At 43.9% G+C, this 23,545-nt stretch overlaps 1 protein-coding gene across 1 annotated transcript; it reads left to right on the plus strand.

The window, feature by feature from the left end:
- The first annotated feature begins 4,263 nt into the window (after positions 1–4,263).
- WEE1 (WEE1 G2 checkpoint kinase) lies at positions 4,264–22,156 on the plus strand. Its single transcript, XM_077818399.1, has 11 exons — positions 4,264–5,129; positions 10,632–10,840; positions 11,531–11,597; positions 11,685–11,857; positions 13,142–13,263; positions 15,155–15,301; positions 15,693–15,788; positions 15,876–15,961; positions 16,218–16,388; positions 16,478–16,623; positions 20,777–22,156. Exons 1-11 carry the CDS (start codon positions 4,593–4,595, stop codon positions 20,925–20,927), a joined length of 1,905 nt encoding a protein of 634 aa, XP_077674525.1. The 5' UTR covers positions 4,264–4,592; the 3' UTR covers positions 20,928–22,156.
- The last annotated feature ends 1,389 nt before the right edge of the window (positions 22,157–23,545 follow it).

Genomic DNA, 23,545 nt, shown 5'->3' on the forward strand with positions numbered 1-23,545 from the left:
CTATCATTTAAAGTCAGGGAATATACTATATTCCTGGTTTTAAAAAGACACGTTTTCTTTATGCTATTTTTTGGTCACATAATAAAGGGAAACCTTGGGGACAGAACTGCAGGGTGCAGGCAAGATGGAAATCTCAGGCTTTTAAATTTTTCACTGTGCGTAGGTGCATCCTAGGGGCATTCAAATGTTGTGCTTGTATATGGTGCCTCTTTAGGCCTGCTCCCTATTGCTGAAATGGCTTCCTGCAAAGCCCCAGTCCAGCCAGTAGTTTGTGCTATAGTAAGTCTTCCCACCTTCCACTTGCTGGCTGCCTCTGCTGAGGGGGAAGCTGCCAGGAAGGCAGCAGCGCTTGCTGCACATAACTTAGAGCTAATCACCAAGACTGTCTGCTTATCAAGCCCACATCCTCAGGTCAGGCCAAACCAGGAGGGGCTGCAGTGGGAGAGGGGCCTGAGACAGGAAATGGCAGGCAATGCGGGGATGTCAAAGTGGGAAGCCAAGCAGAGTAGGGGCAGGAGTCTGATAGGGGGCCTACTGAGCTGAAACTGAAATGCGTGGGACTGGACTACATGTAAGAGAGTGTGCATGGGGAAGGAGGGGGGGGAAGCTGGTTGGTCTGTGGTGGAGGTCTCTTGCTGTTAGGGAGAGCAGTGCTGAAAGTAACCAAAGAAGCTCACATACAGTTGGAGGAACTCACACCGTAAGGGTATGTCTTCACTAGCAACGTTAAAGCGGTGCGGCGGAGCTCTCCCAGCACTGTAAAAAAACCAGCTCTGCGAGGGGAATAGCTTGCTGGTGCACTGTCTACACTGCCACTTTACAGCGCTGGAACTTGCAGCACTCATGGGGGGTCTTCACAATCCGAGCAAAAAAGTTGCAGCGCTGTAAAGTGCCAGTGTAGACAGGGCCTAAGATATCTTCCTCAGACCACCTTGCTCTGTATCACCCTAGTGAAAGGTGAAATTATTATAATTGGTAAAATAGAAAACTACTTACAAGTAATGTAGTTGAATTTCCTAATTGCTGAAAAGAGCGGTGGTAAGAGATGTATTTAATCCTGTGTGTGTGTGTGAAGAGGGTCCAAGAGTGACAGTCCCAGGAGAGGTGACAATGGCTGTCCCATTTCTGTGAATGGATCCAGTAAAGTTGCCAAGTGTTATCTGGCTTTCGAGAGCTTGTGAGGCAGCAGAGCCTGCAGACAATCCTGTTCTTGCAGTGGCCATGGTTCTTACCTAGGAGATTAGACAGCTGTTTACTTTCCTTTCACAGGGCAGCCAGGTGAAATGGTGGTGGCTTCCAGATGGAGAAGTCGGGGCAAAGCCTTCCTACTCTCTGTGTTATGCTCCCACTTATATGGCAAAGTAACAATGGCACCCCCAGTTGGTGTGGCAGGGGAAAGGGGAAACAGGATGAGTAAGAGTTGTTAAAGGAGCCAGCTCCAATGTACCAGTGAAATGGCTCTTTGGGAGGAAGAGGCTGAGGACAGTATTCAGTTAGGCTTATAAAAAACTGAAAATGAGAGGTAGAAAAGTGTTTAAAGTTTATGGTTTTAAGTTAAGGTTTCTGTTACTAGGATCCACCATTGCCTGGAATCATATCAAACAGCAAACAACTGGAGCATCTGGATAAGTACACATTTTAATTTCCCTTTTCTCTGTAGGCTGGGTCTAGTGTGTTTAATTCATTGTCTCCTAAACTTTTAGAAGCAAATCCTTCCCCTGTTTCTCTGGGTGCAGAGGTCCCTCATGCAGCAGAATAGGTTTGATTTTGCTCTTCCAGGGATAACGAAAGCAGGATTTGGGGATGCCACTCGAGGGGTAAAAAACAGACAGACAGACATCAATTCTAATGGGGGCTGTCTACATGCTATCATGTGGAACTGGATAAGGGCCAAAAGATCTGCTAGATAAATTCTGTATGCTTTTCATCTTACCAAAAGGATGAAGGGGCACTGGGACTGTCACAGCTACTCTAGCCATTAGCATCAGCCACAGAATGACTCTTTAACCTGAAGGATGGGGGGAAGAAATGTGTATTGTCTTGAAAATAAGGAGAAGTTGATGATAGGTCATGGGACCTAGACTAAGCCAGCTCTGGATTATTCTAGCTTTCTCTGACTGGGAAAACAAAGTTGGTCAGTACAGCTTTGCTCAAAAGATTAGTTTTAGTTAATATAATTTCATTAAGTGATAAAGGACCGATACTTGATTGCATTATCAGTCCAGCAAGGGCTGATAGAGATGAAGTGGAGGGCCAAAGTCAAAGCGGTCACAGAGAGGTCAGTCTGTGTCAAACGGAATGCAGAGTATATAACACGTTCATTGTGAGGTGATTCTCTGGTTTATGAGTAAGAAGTTCTTACTAAACGAGGGCTGCAAGTCAACCAATCAGAATACTGTGCCTGATGTCCCAGTGTTCTGAGAGGTTTGCAATATTTATAAGTCAAAGTAATTTGCATTTCTTTAAATAGTTAAGCTTAAATTTTAAAAAAATGGTTTTTTAAAATTGGGTTAAGAGCCACTAGCCCTCCATGATGCACCCTAAAAGAGCAAAACAGGGCACAAGCCTACCATTTTCCCTCCCTGATAGGCCATCCTTAATTCAAAGGTTTACTTGCGCCACAAGTGGAAATGGGTTAAGTGGCTCTGCTGTATTGCCAACCTCAAATGTTCAAATTCATGAATCAGGTCTCAAATATCATGAGAAAAGTTTACAAATCATTTGTAATGTTTTTACTGCAAACAATTTTTTTTAAAAAAAGCTGAGATTGTTACATATCACTTGCTCTCAGATCATGTTGTAGTTTCACATCTTGTCTTATAGGACCAGAAAATTTAGTATTTGTTTAACAGATTATGTCTGTTCCACTTGTACTTAAGCACTCTGTACCATTTTGCACAGCTGAAGATCTAGCAATTATGTTCTTTTTAATGTGGGGCATTTTGCTGTAAAACAATAAACATACTTACTCTGTGCTGAAACTAAAAAAATCACATTACTGCTGGACCTGAAATCACCATCACAAAAGTTACCAATATATACGTCAACCAAATATGCATATCTGGGGTAGAGGGAACCAGTATATTGGATTTGTCGATTTCGAGCGTTAGTAGAAAAGATGATCTAGCGTCAGTCTTCCGTTTCTTCTTCTTCTGGTATTAACAGAAGATAAAAGAAGCTTTTTTTTTTAAAAAAAAAAAAATAAAGTCTGCTTAGATTTTAGCTTTCTCAACACTGCCTGTCTTTACAAGCAGTCGTGCAGTGATAGACTTTAAAAGAAGAATTAAAGGGGCTCATACACTGTCTTTGTTCTTAACGAGGCAGAGATGAAACTCCCCACCGCTAACGGCTCTCAGCAAAGTGGCATTTTACTTGGGGCTGGGGGTGTCTGTCGGCCTTCTTCGACTTCCGATCCTGCCACGTGTGCAGAGCCGAGAAGCTCACTTGGAAGCGCTCTCTAGAAAAGGGGAGCGAGCAATGTATTTTTTGTTTGCCGCCGCGTGAGACACGCAGGTTTGGCTGGCTGGAGGCGATTCCTGCCAGGGGGTGGGTGGGCAGCTCGTCTCCTTGCAATCGCGACGGGCTCAACTCACTGCAGGGCAAACGGACTCCTTTCCGCAGGGCGCCGGGGCAGGAGCGCACTGAGCAGCAGCACGTCACGCCTCTGCTCACAGTAGCGCCACCGCAACGAACTGCGTGTGCAGCGGGGCGAGTGGGGTGCAGGCCGCCGGCCGGGGCTGTGCCCTGCCTCCAGCGCGACAGCAGAGCGGCTTTCCACTCCCTGCCCGCGGCGTGTTGTACAGTGAAAGGGGCAGTTCCCGCTCGATGCGCGGGGTTGTGCGATGGAGAACTGGAGCCGTATCCCAGCGGCGCGGGAGGAGCCTGGCAGCCTGCCTGGCAGCCTGCCTGGCCACCCCGCGCTCGTACTGGCAGCAAAGCCCTCTCCACCTTTCCTACACGAGCCTGGAGAGAACGGTGCCCCCCGGATGGTGCGGACCCCCCGCCCCCGGGGCGAAGGGCCCGCCCCCCGGATGGTGCGGTCGGAGGAGCAGCTCTGGCGACTCACTGCCGGGGTCACAACTCATACTCGGCCTAGCGCCCTGTTCGGGTCATTCCGCTGTTCGCTCTACCCCAGGGCCATCGCCGCCCCCTGCGGCCGCCCAGCTCTGCCGCTCGCCGGAATGCAGGCACCTGGCTACCGCCGGCGGCATCTCCACGCCCCCCACCCCCAACGGAAGGAGACGTCTCCAGCCCCGCCCTTTCCAGCGCCCCATTCGCGCCAAACGAACGTATGACGTATGTTCTGCGTGGCCTGGCCTCCGTCTTCCTTGTTTTCAAACTGAGTGGGCGTGTGTGATTGGCTGGCGTAGGGGCCACGAGACTAACGGTCGCGGGAAAGCCGCGGAGTCTGAACGGCAAGAGCTGGGCTACCCTGGGCAGCGCTAGCGAGTAGGTCCGCGCGGAGCCTGGGGTGGCGCCTACTCTGCGCCGATAGTGGCAGAACTGGGGAGCGGTCGGCGTGGGAGCGGCCGCGTCTCCCCGTGAGCGGGGCCCGTTCGGAGCCGGGAGCGGCTCGGAGCCCTGGTCCCGCCATGAGCTTCGTGAGCCTGCAGCAGGCCGCGGCGCGGCGCGTCTCGGTCCGGCGGGCGGCCGCCCCGATCCGGCAGAAGCTGCTGTTCCCGGCCGGCAGCAGCGACTGCGAGGAGGAGGACGAGGAGGAGGAAGGGGGCAGCAGCGGCAACAGCACCGGCGAGGACTCAGCCTTCCAGGAGGCGGACTCGCCGCTCTCGGCAGCCCGCACTCCGGCGCGGGGCGAGCCGCCGCCGCTGGAAGAGGAGGAGATGGAGCCGGCGGGGTCCGCGCTGCCTGGGGATGAGGAGGACTCATGGGAGGAGGAGGGCTTCGGCTCGTCCCCGGTCAAGTCGCCCGGAGCCTACTTCATGGCCGGCTCGCCCTCGCCGCCACTCAAGGGCCGCCGGTGTTGCGGGGAGTCGCCGACGCATTTCACTGCAGGCGGGTACCGGGTCCGCAGCGAGGAGCCCCGCTCCCCCCTGCTCGAGTGCCCCGGCACCCCACCCCACAAGACCTTCCGCAAGCTGCGCCTCTTCGACACACCGCACACGCCCAAGGTGAGGGGCCGGGCTCGGGGTGGGGATGGTGCCCTGCGGAGCGGCTGGGGCTGCTCGTGGCACAGCTCCTCTTCGGTTCTTGGTCCCTTAAAGGGCGGCTGGTTGTAACTTGTAGCACGTGTGTGCCCCGTGCTCCAACACAGGGCGTGGCGCGGTCTGTGCTCAGGATTCCCGGAGGAGCTGCCTGCGGTGCTGCGTCTCGCCTGGTCCCCCAGCTCGTCAAAGCACTGTACACATAGGGTCCCGCACGCCCCTTGCTGTGGGCCAGATCTGCAGTATCCACTCCTTTGCTTGTGGTGTCTGTGCGATATGGGGGAAGGGTAGTGAGGGGCCTGGCTTTGTGGCTCTTTGTACAGGAGGGGTAGTCAGTAGGCCAGGGGTGGGCAAACGATGGCCCCGGGGGATGCATCTGGACCTTCAGATATTTTAATCTGTCCCTCGAGCTCCCACCGTGGAGCAGGGTCCAGAGCTTGCCCTGATCTGGTCCTGCACGGCTCCTGGAAGCAGCTGGCATGTTCCCCCTTGTCCCCTACACATAGGGGCAGCCAGGGGCTCTGCACGCTGCCCCTGCAGCTCCCATTTGCCTGGAACTGCAGCTAATGGGGGCTGTAGAGGCGGCGCCCAGAGCTGCCTGGCTGCTCCCTCTGCACAGGAGATGGAGAGGGGACATGCTGCTGCTTCTGGGAGCTGCTTGAAGTAAGCGCCACCCAGAGCCTGCACCCCAGCTACACCCCAATCCCCTGCTCCAGCCCTGAACCCCTATCTGTCCTCTGAACCCCTCGGTCCCACCCCAGAGCACCCTACTTCACACCCATCCCGTCAGCCACATCCCCCACCCAGAGGGCCCCCCCCATACACCCCAACTCTCTGCTCCAGCCTGGAATCCTCTCCCACACCCTGAACTCATTTTTGGCCCTACCCCAGAGCCTGCACCTCTAGCCGGAGCCCTCACCCCCTCCCCTACCCCAATCCCCAATTTCGTGACCATTCACGTCCCACCATACAATTTCCATACCCAGATGTGGTCTTCGGGCCAAAAAGTTTGCCCACCCCTGTAGTAGGCGGATCATGGGTATGATTTCCAGATGCTTTTGAATGGGTTGTGAAACCTCTTTATTCACTTATTATCGTGGTGGTGGTGTGAAAAATTGTTTCTCTAGAGTCTGATTTCAGAGTAGCAGCCGTGTTAGTCTGTATTCACAAAAAGAAAAGGAGTACTTGTGGCACCTTAGAGACTAAGGAATTTATTCATCGATCCGATGAAGTGAGCTGTAGCTCACGAAAGCTTATACTCAAATAAATTCCTTAGTCTCTAAGGTGCCACAAGTACTTCTCTCGAGTCTGGATCTTGACTATACCTTGACCAAGAAATTTGGACCTTGTATTACAGTAAAGATCCCTGCCTAATATGGGCTAGAACCAGCCCACCTCCCTGAGAGAAAATACTCTAGGGCAGTGCTACTCAAAGTGGTGGTCCGCGGACCGGTGCCAGTCCACGAGCCATCGGCTGCCAGTCTGTGCGCACATTGGGGAAAAAAGCGCCGGTCCCCCACATCAGATAGCTTGAGAAGCACTGCTCTAGGGCGCTAGAACTCTGTTTACTGGAAGAGCAATGTGGTTGGCAGACACAAAATGTTGGATGTCAGGAGGGTGGTGGGTTAGAAGTATTAATACATTTGTGTTACACTTCCACTTATTTCAAACTTGTTGGTCTTGTTTGGTAGATTTGTAATAAGAACTAACAATACTCACAACAGAGACCAGGTGGGCAAAGTAATATCCTTTATTGGACCAAGTTCTGTTGGTGAGTGAGAGAAGTTTTCTAGCCTCACAGAGCTCCTCTTCAGGTCTGGGAAAGGTACTCTGAGCTAAATTAAAGGTGGAAAGGGTTGTTCTGAAGAATTATTCTACCTTGAATATGTGCTAACTACTTAAAGCTAAACAATCCTTTCCACCACTGTTCCTTCTAAGCTGTGCGCGCACACATGGCAAAATCTGTGCGCACAAAAATGTGCACAGAAGCACAATTTGCACAGAAGAAATTTTTTGCGCACACGGCCTGTCAAAAATTAGAGGGAACGTTGCTTTCCATCACCTTGCATTTAGCTGTGATCCTCAGAGTACCTTTCCCAGACCTGAAGAGGAGTTCTGTGTAGCTGGAAAGCTTGGTCTCTCTCACCAGCAAAAGTTGGTTCAATAAGACACCTCACCTACCTTTGTCTCTAATATCCTGAGACTGACATGGCTACAATTACTCTGTATAATACAGTTGGTGTAAGGATAATGATAGATTCCTTTCCTTTTAAGCGTAAGGAGTGAATTAGAACAGAAAATGGTGTTTTACAAACTCTTCCAGCAACATCTGGCTCCTTAAATATAGAACTGCACCAGCAGAGGATAGCTGATGCAATTTGACAGGGAACCTAAACAAAAATAAACGAACAAAACATAATGCCCCATTTCATTCCTCTGTCTGGGATTAAAAACAAAGTTGTCATCTATGTTACCAGTGCCACTGCCCATTCTAGAGCAATCCTTACATAACATACTTGGTTTGCCTGTAACAAAAAAAAAAAGTTGGCATCTTTTCCAGGTCCTGCCCACAAATTGTCCGTTAAGATTATGTAACAGATTAATCTGGTCTGTTTGGTACTTTTTAAAATTCATATTTTAAAGTAGATGATCAGCCTTGCCTGTTGGTTTGCCACTATTTTATTAAACGTCAGAAGAGTTTTCCAGTCTCACTTTTTGATCTTAAAATTGTAGTTCAGTAACTGACTTGTCAATTTAGTTTGATTACTTTGTCATTATAAATATGTGTGAGCTGTTAAATGGATCCAGTTTAATCCAATGTAGATTTTTTTAAAAAGTAGGTTTTGTAAAACAAGTTCTAAGAGTAAAAGGCATATTTTCAGTACTTCTAAACACTGCAGTGGACATATATATTGAAGTGATGCTCAATCTTTCAGTCATGGTTATCTGAATTTTATGTGATGCGTTTAAATGTTCTATCACCTTGTCTCCATGTTTGTTTGACAGCACCATGTAGTTTGTTTCCATTGTTTCTGTTTTGTGGGTATTTGATACATGAGCGAAACTTTGCTTGTGGGGGGTGAAAGGGGAAGACCTAGAATTTATAAACTGCAAATGGCTAGGGGGACTTGGGACTGCTGAAATATGATCAATTTAAAAAGAATATATAAGCTGTTTCAAACTTTTAAAACAATTATTCCCATGCCAGACTTCCAAACCAGCTGTTGCTGCTTCAATACATGGAAATCTGAAAACTATTTATTTGGAAACATACTGTATAAGTATGAAATTGGCTAGTCTTCTAATTTTCTATGCTAAAAACTAATGTATATAAGTAATTAAAAGTAAATAGTCTTACTTGATTTATTAATTATTGATAAAAGTACACTTGGAAAAAACACTTTTAATCTGAAAATGTCTCTAATGGTAACAGTAGATTGATCAATCATGTAATTAATACGATTACATAGCATGTAAGTGTGACTTAAGTGTCAATGCTTGCTTATATCAAATACAACAGGAAACATGCTTAGTGGGTGATATATGCCATTGAACTCTGATGTGTTTGAAAACTCAGAATGAGAGAGCATGCATGTGCCTGCCCAGGTCAATTCTAGGGATTGCAGGTCATGACAGGCACTGGTTGAAGCCTTGGCAACTTGGCTATAACCTGTTCTCCAGTCTTTCATCTTCCCACCTCTCCCCTGCAAAGGAGGTTTGATTAATATATTTGACTGGTAGATTGCCCTCAGCTTCCAAAAATATTAGAGTTGGGGTTATGGAGAGAGTGGTTTTACTTCATTTTCAATAGGTGACCTTTCTTCACTGTGAAAACCTCTTGGATTGAAGTAAATTCTGTTATGGTATTTGTGTATAAAATCAACTTTTCAATTCTGAATATTTAGAGGACACCCATATATTTTGTGCATTTCTAGTGTCCCATCAGTATAGAACTGAGCACTAGTACTGCTAATCTTAGATGTATAGGGACTAACTTTTTTATAGAAGGCAGAAGAACATGAGAATTTTATAGGCAAGTCATAACAGGGCTTTATTGTGCTGCTGTGTAGCTGAGCCAATAATGTGTGGTAAATTAGTGTTTAGTGGCTCAGAGTTTAGCATGTTTCTATATAGTCATGCTTCATGGTTTTTTCTGTTGAAAGAGAATCGTGTTAATTGTTCCATCCTTCTGTATGGTCTTATCCTGACTAAAATGTGGTCACTTTTAGTCGCCAGGCTTAAAAATGATTAAAATGTTAAGCAATTGCCAGAATAAAGATAAACACTGTCAGTACTAAAGCTTAAAAATTCATATCCAAATGATTTACATTGGACAAATTCATTCCTATTAAGCAGCTCTTATGCTAATTAAACAGTAGTCATCATTAATAATAACTTTCTGGAAAACATAGCTAAACATGCCCAGTTATGAGTAGGGCCCTACCAAATTCGCGATCAATCTTGGTCAACTTCGGTCATAGGATTTAAAAAGATAAAAATCAGGCTTAAGATATTTACTGTGAAATTTCAGATTTGTTATAAGGGGAGGGGTCCTGACCCAAAAGGGAGTCATAGGGGAGTCGAAAGGCTATTATAGTGGGTTGCATTTTTGCCACCCTTTTGTGCTATTGCTGGCAGTGGCACTGTCTTCAGAGCTGGGTGGCCGGTGAACAGTGGCTGCTGGCCAGACGCCCAGCTCTGAAGGCAGCACCGCCACCACCAGCAATGCGGAAGAGAGTTGGCATGGTATAGGAGGGCCTTGGGGTGGGGGGAGGGCAGGGCCAGCCTTATGGGTGCTGTGGTTGTTGGGGAGGTTTCTGTGGTCACACACCCGCCTCCACACACAGCAGGCCCAAGGCCCTTTTAACTCCTGAGCGCCAGAGCGATGTGCCTGGAGCCAGGGATGGGCAGGGATGGTGGTGCACTGGCCAAGGGCTCCTACTGTATGCCAGGCTCCAGCTGCTGGTCCTGGCTGGGTTGGTGAAAGAAGGGACTTCCTCTTCCCCTGCATGGGCTGCTCCCTGGGCTGGGTCAGACCCATCTCCAGGAACATTCCCCGGCTTCAGGAAGCTCTGCGGCTGCTGACTGGGACCCCAGCTCTGATGGCAGTGCTGCCGCCAGCAGCAGTGCAGACATAAGGGTGTCATGGTATGGTATTGCCACCTTTACTTCTGCACTGCTGCTGGCTGCGGCACTGCCATCAGAGCTGGGTGGGCGGCCAGCATATGCCGCTCTCCAGTCGCCCAGCCCTGAAGGCAGCACAGAAGTAAAGGTGGCAATACTGTGACGTGACCCCCAATTTGAGAAATGCCAGTCTTCCCTGTGAAATCTGTATAGAATAAAAGACCAGATTTCATGGGGGGAGACCAGATTTCACAGCCTGTGATGTGTTTTTCGTGGTGGTGAATTTGGTAGGGTCCTAGTTATGAGTATCTAAAGTACTGATGAGCCTTTTTGGTTTTTTTGTAGAGTTTACTTTCCAAAGCTCAAGGAATGGGCTCCAGCTCAGTTAAACTCCGTGTAGGATCCCTCTTCATGAATGTTGGGAAGTCCGAAAAGCAGGATGCTGTTATGAGACGGACACCTCATGTGAACATTAATCCCTTTACTCCAGATTCGCTGTTCCTTCAGACTTCAGCTGGACAGTGTCGTAGAAGAAAGAGAACACATTGGAATGAGTGAGTAACTCATACTTCTTTATCAAGCTTATTTTAAACTATTTTTAGTTGTTAAAAAAAAAAAATTGTATTGCTAAATTTTCTAGGAAATCTCTTGTTAGTTTTTTCCCCTAAAATCAACAGATGCAAAATTTTACATTCTGAATTTAATAGCAGTAGGTATCTTCAAGGTGAATGACACCCAGAAATATATTTTCTGGGTTACGCTGGGGTACAGTGTGATGTGCATGACCATAATCTGCAGTGGGATTTGTCAGATGGAAGGTAAAATCGGTTTAGAGAATCCTTGGATTAGGAGAAGAATTAACAGGTGAACCATGTTGTCCAGACACGGATTTGAGTTAGGATGGGAAACCAGCAACTGTACAATGAGTCAAGTAGTAGTAATAGTTGTCTTGATTCTGCGAGATAGAAACCAGAAAGGGGGGGGTGATAGGATGGAGATTTAGCAGTGGGCATCAGCTGCAGCTGTTGTTAATCTCCTAGAAACAATAGACAAATATATGCAAGAAAGCTACATTTTGTAGGTGGGTATTACCTTGTGTGATTTCACATTCCAGACTTTTTGGTTTGGTTTTCCATTAGCTTGGCTTTGATAGAATGTAAAAATTGGAATTCTTATTGTCTGTCTTTAAGATCATCAAGACTTATTTTTTCAATAAATAAATATATTACGAATGTAACTTTCAGCTCTTGTGGGGAGGACATGGAAGCAAGTGACGGAGAGCTTGAAGATGAAACTATCAGACCTGCCAAGGTAACACGCCTATAGCTTTGTGTTTAATTAGTAGTGTGTATTATTTGCAAACCTAAGTCTGTCTTTTTTCTTTTTTAATCACTGCAGCGGATCACAATAACAGAAAGTAATATGAAGTCACGGTATGAAACAGAATTTCATGAATTGGAGAAGATTGGGTCTGGAGAATTTGGTTCCGTGTTTAAATGTGTAAAAAGACTTGATGGCTGTATCTATGCTATAAAACGGTCCAAGAAGCCCTTAGCTGGCTCAGTTGATGAGTGAGTATGTGTGTTATTTTACTAAAAGCTAGATACTAACTCTTGGTTGCCTTTTTACTTTTTTGCTTCTCACACATGAAGTGTTCTGGTGTACACATTAAAATGAGACTTTCAGGATGAATATAAGTTTGCAAGTGTTTATCTGCTTTACAACTAACACCTTAAAATAGAAATCTAAAAACTAACTTTTCATCAGTCTTTCTGAAGTTAAAGGGTAGTATTGTGGTTTATGTGAAGTGGGAAGAGAGACTTGGGTTCTATTTCCAGCTCTGCCACAGGCATCCTGTATGATCTTAAGTAAATCACTCTAGTCATCTACAAAGTAAGGATAATACTTCCTTCCATTAATGGTATATACGTTACACTGATGTCTGTAAAGCCCTTTGTGACCCCTGCTGGGAAGGCTTCACAGAAGTGCAAAATGTTAAGTATTGCTCTGTGTCCAGTTTTGAGTGAGGGATAAAGTAAAGTAGGCTAGTTTCTTTTTCTGGTTCTTGTGCACTTGCACAATGCTATTTAGTTTACAACACTCCAAGGGAATGCTTAAATCCAAAATACTGAAGTCTTTAAAACATAAATTTATGGTACTGTTTGTTCACATTCTTAATTCTTTCATCTAACCCATAAATGTTTAGTTCCCTTTTAAACTTTTGGACCAAAAGATTATCATCAGGAGCCTTTTCTGAAACTGTTCAATGGCAGGCCTTTAGAAATTATGTCAATGGTGCTTTAAAAGCATAGTGAATTTGCAGCCACTTCTTCCAGCCTCTCTAGTCTCTACCAGTGGTGAAGGCTCAGTTGTTCTTGAAGTGGAACCATACAACCTGATCTACAACAAAAGCTTGTATTTTAGTATTTTACCATGGTTAATCTTTTTATAATATAATATAAATTATTTTAAAACTTAAATACTCAGTCACTGATGTCAATGCAAATGTAACTTCAGATACCGCCCAATTAAATCTGTACATTCATTAAAAGACATCAGCCGTAAGTTTATAATGGCAAGGTGAATTGTTTCTTCTTTTCAGTGGTGAGTGGTGTTAGATCAGTTGCTTGATAACAAAGCAGTATTGACAGATGAATACCCTTTTTCAGGCTCTGTGTTAACCGTGTCTTTAAGGCAGTAGCCATGTGACCACTGTATAAAGATCGTGGGGGGGGGGGGTGTATGTAACATATAATAGCAACTTCTAGCAGACTTAAATTTAGATATTCTGAAATAAATTTAGACTATCACTAAATATTTGTGTTTTTTTTGTTTTTTAAATTTATTTATAATAGGCAGAATGCTTTAAGAGAGGTCTATGCACATGCAGTTTTGGGGCAGCATTCTCATGTAGTCCGATACTACTCTGCCTGGGCAGAAGATGATCACATGCTTATACAGAATGAATATTGTAATGGTAAGAAAAACCTATTCTCAGTCAACTTGCTATGAACCGTAGGTCTTCTAAAGTTGCCTGTAGGGTTTGAACTGGCAGGTCTCTCAGGGGCATTAGCCTGGGGTGGATGGCACTGGTTGTAGGAGATACTCTTTTCTAAATGTGAAAGAGATGGAGTTATACACATGTGCAGTCCCTTTGGTAGGACTATTTTATATATCTAAAAACCTGAATCACTAAATTTGATCAAACAAAATACTCCAATAAAACAAACCTCTCTAAAAGAGAGGACATAGCAAAAGGTTCCTCTCCTTGCACATAACAGTTGGTGAGCCATGGGGCTGCTTGACTACTCCCTGGTTGACAAAGTAAATACTGCAGAGCATAACCATTTTTTCTAAACAAATTAATGTATTCCTTATGGGGAAAACATTTTTTTTTAATTTACTTTGGACATATGCTACTAGGCCCATACATGCTGAAGCACAATAAAACAATTACGTTGCTACTAAACTAAAAGGAAAATCCCTCTTCCCCTATCAGAATTCCTGGCACCCTTTATTTAAGGGGCAGGTGAGAAACAGGCGTTTTGCTTCTTTTTTTATTTTCTCCCTCCTTCCCCTCCCGCCCCCCGGGGTCTTCCACCGTTTTAATTGAATAGCTTCATCTGGATCAGCAGCTGGGTCTAAGTCACAAACCAGAAGTGATTTTGATTTTAAACTAACTTTTTGTATTGCTTTTCGTGTTAATATCAGAAAGTATGTTGACTCTGAAATATTACTTGTGTATAAAGATTTGAGGAATATTTCTGTATTGAATTGTTTTGGGACCATGAGTAAATCACTTAATTTCTGTTTTCCATTTTATAGATGGGGGAGGGGGAGAGAGAAATACTCTTATCAACTGGAGAGTTCTTCGAAAAGTGCTGCTAGTGCGAAGTGTATTTATCTTCCACTTACAAAAGCAGTAGGGGTAGCTTTTTTGTTTTTTGGCTCAGTGCCATGAGCTGACTTCCTAAATGTGAAAAAGCCAACTTAAAGAACTTTTCTCAGGAAAATTCTGTGGTGTCTTACCAAAGTCCCTTAAATGGGTTTAAAACAAAAAATTAGATTAAATGAGTTCATGCAAAGAAAAAGTGGACAGCGTCCAAGAAAGGTCATGCTTAAGGAGGACATACTCAGTTCTCCTTATTTGAATTTAATACTGTTCCTGTGTGTGTCAACTCACCAGCACAGACTAAATCTACACCTTTGTGCTTTAGGGTTAGATATTCAGTGCCTTTTGGTTTTCCTTTTGCAGATAACTGTTTCCCTCTCTGTTTTTACCACAATATTAACATGGTCATATCTTCCAGAGCTCTTACTCTGAAGAAAACATTCTAATACAGATTATATGGGTGACATGGCCTCTAGTTCATGGCTGTTTGGGGCAGTTCCCTCACTTGGGATCCCATGGCAACTACAGTGATTGCTTACAATTACTTTACATGTATTTCAATGTAGAAGCTGGGAATAAGGAGAGAGAGAGAGAGGTATACCATGGTACCATCCAGCTCTCTTTAGACCAGTGTTTCTCAAACTTTTGTACTGGTGACCCCTTTCACATAGCCTCTGAGTGTGACCCCTTCTTGTAAATTAAAAACACTTTTTATATATTTAACACCATTATAAATGCTGGTGGCAAAGCGGGGTTTGGGGTGGAGGCTGACAGCTTGCGACCCCCCCATGTAAGAACCTTGTGACCCCCTGAGGGGTCCCGACCCCCAGTTTGAGAACCCCTGCTCTAGACCACCAGCAATGTTTGGTGGTCCACGAACCTCGTTTTGGGAATCTCTGCTGTATGGGAAACCTTCTTCGTTTTAAGTAAAACACTTGTGGAACAAGGTAGTTGACATATTTTGGCTTTGTTTTAGGTGGCAGTTTAGCTGATGCCATAAGTGAAAACTACAGAAATATGCGCTATTTTAGTGAACCCGAGCTGAAAGATCTTCTACTTCAGGTGGCTCGTGGCTTAAAGTATATTCATTCAATGTCACTGGTACACATGGATATAAAGCCTAGTAAGTATGTAAACTACTGTACTCTATTGAAGTTATATTTACAATTTCTTTAGATGGTTTAGTTTGTTGCAGAAAAATAAGCAGTCAGCCACACCTCAATAACTGTAAATTCTTTGTGGTGCTACTCAGACCATCAAAGAGATCAATTTTAAAATTGGCTAGCATAATTAAAGTGCTTTTAAGTTTATCCTGCATCATTTCTGTGGAACCAAGTTTGTTGACTTGCCAAAAAATTCGCTTCTGTCCCATTTGGTGGTTTCTGCTCTCTAGTTTGTCTTACTCTAGGAAATGGTATATAATGAAACCAGTTTCTTTATAAATACAGTTGTCTGAGATATCAAATGAGGTAAAATTTAGATCTGGAGTTGTTCCTTACAGTTCTTCTTTGCAGGTAATATCTTCATATCTAGGACATCAGTTCCAAGTATGACATCAGAGGAAGGTGATGATGATGACTGGTCTTCTGACAAAGTTGTATTTAAAATAGGTAAGGCAAATGCTGCCCGCTTAAAGATCAGATGATGATTCATTTGGTTTCCGAATAATAAATTTTCCCCTTAACTATTCCTTTTAGGTGATCTTGGTCATGTAACTAGAGTATCTAGTCCACAAGTAGAGGAAGGAGATAGCCGTTTTCTTGCAAATGAAGTTTTACAAGAGGTAACAGCTTTGTTTTGCTAATTGAAGCTAAAATAAGGTTTAAGTCTGCATGATGTGTTTGCAGTTTTTTTATTTAATCACCCACAAGTAGAAATAACTATTTCAGTTTTGTAAAACGTGAATTTTTTTCTAAATGGCTCACCTTTTGGAATGTGAGAAGATAGATGCTTTGGATGTCTCTATTTCCAAATTAGTCGTATGTCCAGTTTCTATTCTGGTGTGGGTATTCACAGAAGGTTTAACTTTTTCTTTGCAGAACTATACTCACTTGCCGAAAGCTGATATTTTTGCTCTTGCTCTAACTGTTGTGTGTGCTGCTGGTGCTGAACCACTTCCGACTAATGGAGACCAATGGCATGAAATTCGACAAGGAAAACTGCCTAGAATACCACAAGTTCTTTCTCAAGAATTATTGGAGTTATTAAAAGTAAGAATTGTTGTATGCACATGGCTCCTTGCTTATTCTGATACTGTAAGTAGTTAGTGTTTTTTAAACCTGAATCCCTTTTCTTCAAGGTTATGATTAGTCCAGATCCAGAGAGAAGACCTACAGCAGTGGCTCTGGGCAAGCATTCAGTGCTGCTATCTGCTGCCAAAAAGAGTGCAGAGCAACTTCGTATAGAGCTGAATGCTGAGAAGTTCAAAAATTCACTCTTGCAAAAGTGAGTGCAAAGGTTCCTTGATTATCAGGCATAATTATATTTGTGATAATTTGTGTTTTAGGGTGGTGAAATTTTATACCCTTATTTCAAATTTTAAGATTACTAAAGATAGGACATAAGAGCACAGTAACTATACTTGCACTAAACCTAAGTCTACTCTTAAAGCAGGAGTGGGCAAACCTTTTTTTTTTTTGGCCTGAGGGCTACATTGGGGCTCCGAAAATGTATGGAGGGTAGGGAAGGCTGTGCCTCCCCAAACAGCCTGGCCTCTGCCACTTCCTGCCCCCTGACTGCCCCCCTCAGAACTCTTGACCCATCCAAACCCCGCTGCCCCCCCTGAACCTCTGCCCCATCCAACCTACCCCTGTCCCCTAACTGCCCCCTGGGACCTCCTGCCCCTTACCATGCAGTTCAGAACAGCAGGAGCTTGCAGTCGCACTGCCTGGCCAGAGCCAGCCCTGCCACCCAGTGCGCTGGTGGCATGGTGAGCTGAGGCTGCGGGGGAGGGGGGACAGCAGGGGAGGGCTGGGGGCCAGCCTCCCTGGCCCGGAGCTCAAAGGCTGGGCAGGACAGTCCCATGGGCCACATCCGCCGTAGTTTGCCCACCTCTGTCTTAGAGCCTTTAAGGAGACTCTTAAGGGGCCAAATATATCCTAGAAACCTAAGAACAATAGCAATGTTTGCATAACATCCTAAAAAACTAATTGTTTTTTAAAGAAAAATTTCCTTTGCAATATTTTGATATAATCATTGCAGTATTGAGAATAAATGAAGTGTCTTTTACATTTGGTTTTATTTTTTGCTGATGAAATTGTAAATAGCATAAATAGTGAATAGCACATTGGGCAAGTTTTCAATTGTAATAATCAAAGGGTTTTAGTAAGGGGTGGGTGTGTGTGTAAGTGTGACTTAGAAACTGAGATTCCCTTTAGGAAGAGTATTAACCCCCTTAATCCCTTTGAGCTGGCTGTTAAGTCAGTCTCTAAATTATAGACAGGAGATGGAAGAATTATGGTGACTGTCGACATCTGAACCTCTAATGGCTAGAAATCTTAAGGTGGTGTGTTGCTGTGTTTCTGCGCATCATTTGCGATTAATATAGATGCCCTTAGTCACTTTTTCCCATGCCTTCCATTTTTCATGCCTTCCACCAGTCCCTCTTGCAGTTTTTCCTCTAGCCTCTGCTATAGCTGGTACAGCTAGAGGCAGACTTGCTCTTTTGGTTGGTTACACTCATACAGTCTCCTGATGAATGGACACTTCCTCCTTTCTTCAGTCAATCTAGCAGTCTGCAGGCTTTTGCTGAAAGACAAATTCTGAGCACTGAGACTTTCATGTAGACAGGCAAGTGGGGAGAGGAGGCAAGCTTTCACCAAGTCAGCGGTTGCTGAGAAGGACTTCTGGATCTAGGAACAAGCATGTCATGTCCATCATTCTGAAATGGAGGGAAGCTTAACTAGAACATAGATGACTACTTTAGAGGAATTCCCTCACAAGGCAAACTTTTGAAATCTGATCAGGAAAAATACTTGGCAAAATGTTTGTGGTCCAACTCTTAATTACTTCTTCCATGCCTCAAACACTCAGTCGTCACCTTGTGGATATTACTTTGTACCATACAAAAGCAGGCTTAAGTGGAGGGAACCCATTTGAGGGACGCACCCAAACCCTCTTGTCCCTGGCCTCTCCCTTAAAGAGGGGAAGGGGTTCACTTCTCCAGATTCAAAGTATGGCTTCAGTGGAGCATTTGAAGCATGTTCCAAAATTCTCTAAGTATTATCAGTAATGGGAAATATTAGTTGTCTTTCACATCCTTCCCTCACCCTTCCTGGATGCAACTTTTTTAAAAAAAGTTTAAAAAAGTCCTATGGTGTCCTTGATATTCTTTTAAAGCAGGGGTCTCAAACTCAATTTACCTTAGGGCTAATGCCTGTCCTCAAATCCAAATCCAGCGGGCCAATAATGTCACTCATGCTGCCCAGAACCTGCCCCCAAAAACTCCACCCCCTGAAGCTCCACCCTCCAACTGCCTAAGGCTCTGGGAGGGAGTTTGGGTGGGGGAGAAGGTCTGGGGTAGGGTATTGGGATGCAGGCTCTGGCAGGGAGTTTGGGTGCAGAAGGGGTGAGAGGTTAGGCTCTGGGAGGGAGTTTAGGTGCGGGAGGGGATCTGGGAGGGAGTTTGGGTGCTGGGTGTGGGCCCTGGGGCAGGGGTGCAGGCTCGGGGAGGAGGTTGAGGGGGTGTGGCAAGGGGGTGCAGGCTCTGAGAGGGAGTTTGGGGGTGGGGGCGCAGGCTCTGGGAGGGGAGAGGGGTGGGCGGCACTTACCTGCCTCCAAGGCGGGGCAGGCCAGGGGGCCTCCCCAGGCTCTGCCCCCACAGCTTCCCATTGGCCGCAGGGGTGCTTGGGGCGGGCCGCAGGGAGTAACCTCAGCCCCACTGCCCAGAGCTGAAGCCGAAGCCTGAACCACACCACCCAGGGCTGAAGGCTTCAGGCTTTGGCCTCGGGCTACAGCAAATCCAACACCTGCTCTGGCGACCCAATTAAGACAAGGTCATGACCCACTTTGGAGTGCTGACCCACCATTTGAGAATTGCTGAGCTAGAGCATTTGAGTTCTTGCCACCCTGTCTAAAGAGGATACAGCAGAAATAGAGGAGATTCAGCGATGGTTGAAAGTAATGACTATGGACATTATAATTTTATATGAAAGATAATGATTAAACAAAGGAAATAATAAAATAGTATAGAGAAAGTAGTTGGAGAGCTGCTGGTATTTTTTTCTTGCAATACGATAATATGGGGATATGCCTCAAAACTGATAAAAGTACTTCCACACAATGCACAATTAGCCTGTGGAACTCATTTAGGCTGAGAACATAGCAGGATTCAAAAGTGTTGGACATTTTATATGGATAGTGGAAAAACACCAGTTACCTTTTTAGGAAGTTGGAAATTTTCATCCTTCATGGCATGGGCCAACCTCTAATGTAATTTAGAAAAATTTTTTCCTGTGGTCAGGTTATTCTACAACTACCTACTTGAGTGGATGGGGGTGGGGTGGGTGTGTGTGTATACATACCTACACACACACACATTTTTGTAACTTCTTCCAAAGCATTTGGTACTGGCCAGTGTCAGAGATGAGATGCGAGGCGGACTACCAGTCTTATCCAGCATAGCAGTTTCTGCTTTCTCCTCAACTCAGTCTTTCAGCCAACTCAAGTTGGACATGTTAAGCAAACTAGAGATTCAGGTATAGTGCCTGTATTGGCCTATAGAAGGAAAAGGACATTGGTGGCATTTTTGGGCTGTTCGTCACTGATGCCGTTCTTGGGGGGGGGCAGTCTGTTGAAAAGAAAAAACTTTGGAAACCTTCAGACCACAAAGATAGCTTAACAAGGGTAGCTAGTCGTGAGGATGAAGTCTCTTCACTTAGCACTCTAAAAGTTGGCTAGTTGTGGACATTTTAAGGTCAGCTTGTACTGGCAATTAACTACTAGTCTGTATTATTTTAACTGGGATACAAGGAAGAATTAGATACATTCTTTATTCTACCAATCCAATTAACCATCAGTATTATGGGTTTCTTTTGGTTACCCTTTTCCATGGTAAGATTAAGTACTTTGTTCTATCTCTTAGTTATCATTGGTGACCAACAAGCAGTTGAACTGACACACCTCATTAGGCTAATAAAAGGCCTTTATGTTAATTAACTCTATTGTTTAGCTTCTGTGTATGTAGTGGTATTTGCTGTCATAGCTATATTGGAGTGTTGGCATTTACAGAAATGTAAATGTGTTTTTAAAGGTTTTAATAGCTTTAATACAGAAATGTGTTTTTAAAGGTTTTAACAGCTACTGATTTACAGTTGCATATAAATTTTAAAAAATCTGTGGGTATTTTATTTGAGCATCAACAATATACATGGTTCTGGAACTTCCTTCCTGTTTCTCCCTCCAAGTAAGAAAATTTAGACATGATGCAAAAATTGGATCTTGAACTTCCCCTGTTATCTCCTGAAATGAATGGAGACACCAACTGGGCGGTTCTGCAAATTGCTTTATAATGCTGCCTATGCAAATCCAGATAGGTTGTGGCCTGAGACTGATCAAGAGTCTTATTTTGGATGGAAATTTCTTGATTCTTCTCTTTCAGAGAACTGAAGAAGGCACAAATGGCAAAAGCTGCAGCAGAAGAGAGGGCACTGTTCACCGACCGAATGGCAACTAGATCTACAACACAGAATAGAACATCTCGACTCATCGGAAAGAAAATGAACCGCTCAGTTAGTCTTACTATATACTGAAATATCCATTCCAAAAAAACCTGAGGAGAGACTATGAAATCTTCTTAATGGATTGAATTTTTGAGGAGTTGAAGGAAGAATTCAATTTCTGGTTTCTTGCCCAGTCTTCAATCAGTGTCTCTAGTTTTACAGAAATAACTTTTAGGATTTTTAATTGCAAAATACAGCAAATTAGCTGTATTAACAATTGAGATATGGACTCTAATATCTGGTCTATTGAAAACGTTGGATGTTAGTCCATAAGCCTTTCAGTTACACTGTTAAATGTTACACCATCCCAGGGTTAACCACTATAGTGGTGTGCTGCTTTTTAGTGTTACTGCATTGTAACAAAATATATTTTCCCTAATAATCTTAAAAGGGCTTTATTGAAATTAGACTGTCCTTGGAACAGGGAAGGAACGCTGAGGAGACTGGTTTAAGGCCATTCAATATACCTGGTGTCAGGAAACTTTTTATTGTGAATTTTACTTGTCTGTTCAACTGGGAGCACTTTGTCGGCATAACTTAAACCATGGATAAATAAGCCTGTGGAAGTATATGCCATGTGAAACTGCTGCTATTTTAGTTTTTTGTCCTTGCTGTAAACTGTAGCATTAAAACAATCATTGTTGTGTTAATAGGCTTTCTGTTAAAACAATTATGTGAAAAATATCTAAGCTGCCTTTAGTGAAAGCAGCATTTTTCTTTAAAGCTAGTGCATTGTGAACTAAATGCACCAATTTTATATTTGAACTTTGTATTAGTGTAGTGCAATTGTTAATGTCTCAGCTATTAATGTTTTTGTAATTTTTTAATAAAGTTCTCTGAATGCTGGGGTTTTCCTCTTCTCCCTCCCTTCAGTTTCATGTTTGTATGGCTATTGCATATTTTTGTTGGAGTACCTGTATATACTTGTGCTGTTTAGTGTAAGTATTTTGGCTGTTCAATGTTCATGTACATAACTGTTTGATCTTGCTCATAGTATACCATACTAAACTGCAGTTTGGGATGCCAGAAGACTGAATTGAATCTATTCCAGTATAAGTTCTGAACTGAATACAATTTGGCTGTGTAATCACTTTTTCTGTTACTAGTTAAAAGTTGACAGATACTGCCAAAAATGGAATTTGTTTGTTACTGGCATGTCTCTACTCATTAACTTTGATTTAAACAATGTTCCCCGTTTGTGTTTCACTTATTTGTATTAGTATTTAATTGGAATATTAAAAGTCAAAGGTTGAGCTTAATAGTGTCTAATATTTGTTTGGCTTTAAAGTTGTGGAAATAAAATATCTATACTGTAGTATATCATGGCTAGTCCTGACGTGGCCTACCTACTCCAATGGTCCTACCTCACTTACGGAAAGCCTATGGCTATGGATGCTTATCACAGGGGAGGAGTACAGCAATGCTATCCACCTCTCTACAGCCCACTATAATTTGAGAAATGGTGTCTGTAAGCAGTGCAGCCAGGATGGATGGAGAGAGGCTGAGGTGACTTTTGCAGCTGTGAAGCTGGTCCAAGCAACAAGTGCTGAGGTAATTACTTCAATTTTGAAAGAGCTGCTTCTTAGGTAGTAGGTCTAGTGGGGTAAGGATGAGAATTGGTTAATTGGGGGAAGAATGAATGAGAATCATTCAGGTTAATTGGGTGGGGAGGAGAGGGAAGGGTAAGAGAATAGTTGAATGAAAGGTAGGATGGGATTCTTTGTGAGACAGGAGTCTCAATCCCAAGGGGTGTGTGGTGAGGAGCCTAGAGAAGAGGGTATTTTGTATGTGTATAGTTAAGGATCGGGTAATAGACTTTAGCATAGGACGATAAGCCTTTCTGGACAACTCTGAAACTGCCTTAATTTTAAGGAGTCACGGGTGACAATCTTTAACAATCCCATCTATTAGGGTGTTTGAGTTAAATGGGTATTAACAAGAAAGAGTTCTTAAATCTGAGAGCTAATTATTTTTATACATTCAGATTCCACAGTCCGGGCAGCAAATGCCTGTATTTATTTAATTGTCTGTACCCTTGTAGGAAAATCCAGATTACAGAAATCTTGACTTTCTAATGCAAAGAACAATAAGTTGACAAGCCTTTGACAACTTTTGTCATAAAAAGGCACAAACATATTCATTTTACTTGAACTTAAGAGTAGGACCTGCCAAGTAGAAAAATATCTGCATACATATCCTGGATTACATCATTGTGTGTCTTTAACAAATGAAGCTGTCTTTGTATAAAGCTCTGTAAAGAAGCACTGTGGTATTGTTTGTTTGGGGGCGGGGTTAATTACATGTGGAGGAGAATTAAGTTCTTTTTGTTGTATCTTTACTGCAAAAACAATTTCATTGTGCTACATATGAGTCCCCTCCCAAAAAAGTATGTTCATTTAAACAATTGTAAATTAAGTAAATGGAATTTTCAAGCAAAAGATTATACTGGGTTGGAATCAACCAAACCTTTCTAAATCCTCTTTCTCCTACAAAAATGACAGAACCCTCCCACAATAGTTACCGTGTTTTGTTGAATGTCCTAAAAAGGAGTAGGAAGTGGCCAGGACCTATATAGATCGATCTCAGTGGGTATTGTGGCATCAATGGGTAGCCAGTTAGCACCCATCAGCTGTGCACCATGTCTCTTG

The sequence above is a fragment of the Eretmochelys imbricata genome, chromosome 6 (assembly GCF_965152235.1).
Source record: "Eretmochelys imbricata isolate rEreImb1 chromosome 6, rEreImb1.hap1, whole genome shotgun sequence".
Taxonomy (NCBI): Eukaryota; Metazoa; Chordata; order Testudines; family Cheloniidae; genus Eretmochelys; species Eretmochelys imbricata.

Excerpts from the sequence above, each read along its gene's own strand:
- WEE1 (XM_077818399.1), top strand. The coding sequence starts at position 4,593 with ATGAGCTTCGTGAGCCTGCAGCAGGCCGCGGCGCGGCGCGTCTCGGTC. Across the intron at positions 11,858-13,141 it reads TTAGCTGGCTCAGTTGATGA|GCAGAATGCTTTAAGAGAGG; the intron begins GTGAGTATGTGT and ends TATTTATAATAG. Across the intron at positions 16,624-20,776 it reads AAAAATTCACTCTTGCAAAA|AGAACTGAAGAAGGCACAAA; the intron begins GTGAGTGCAAAG and ends CTTCTCTTTCAG.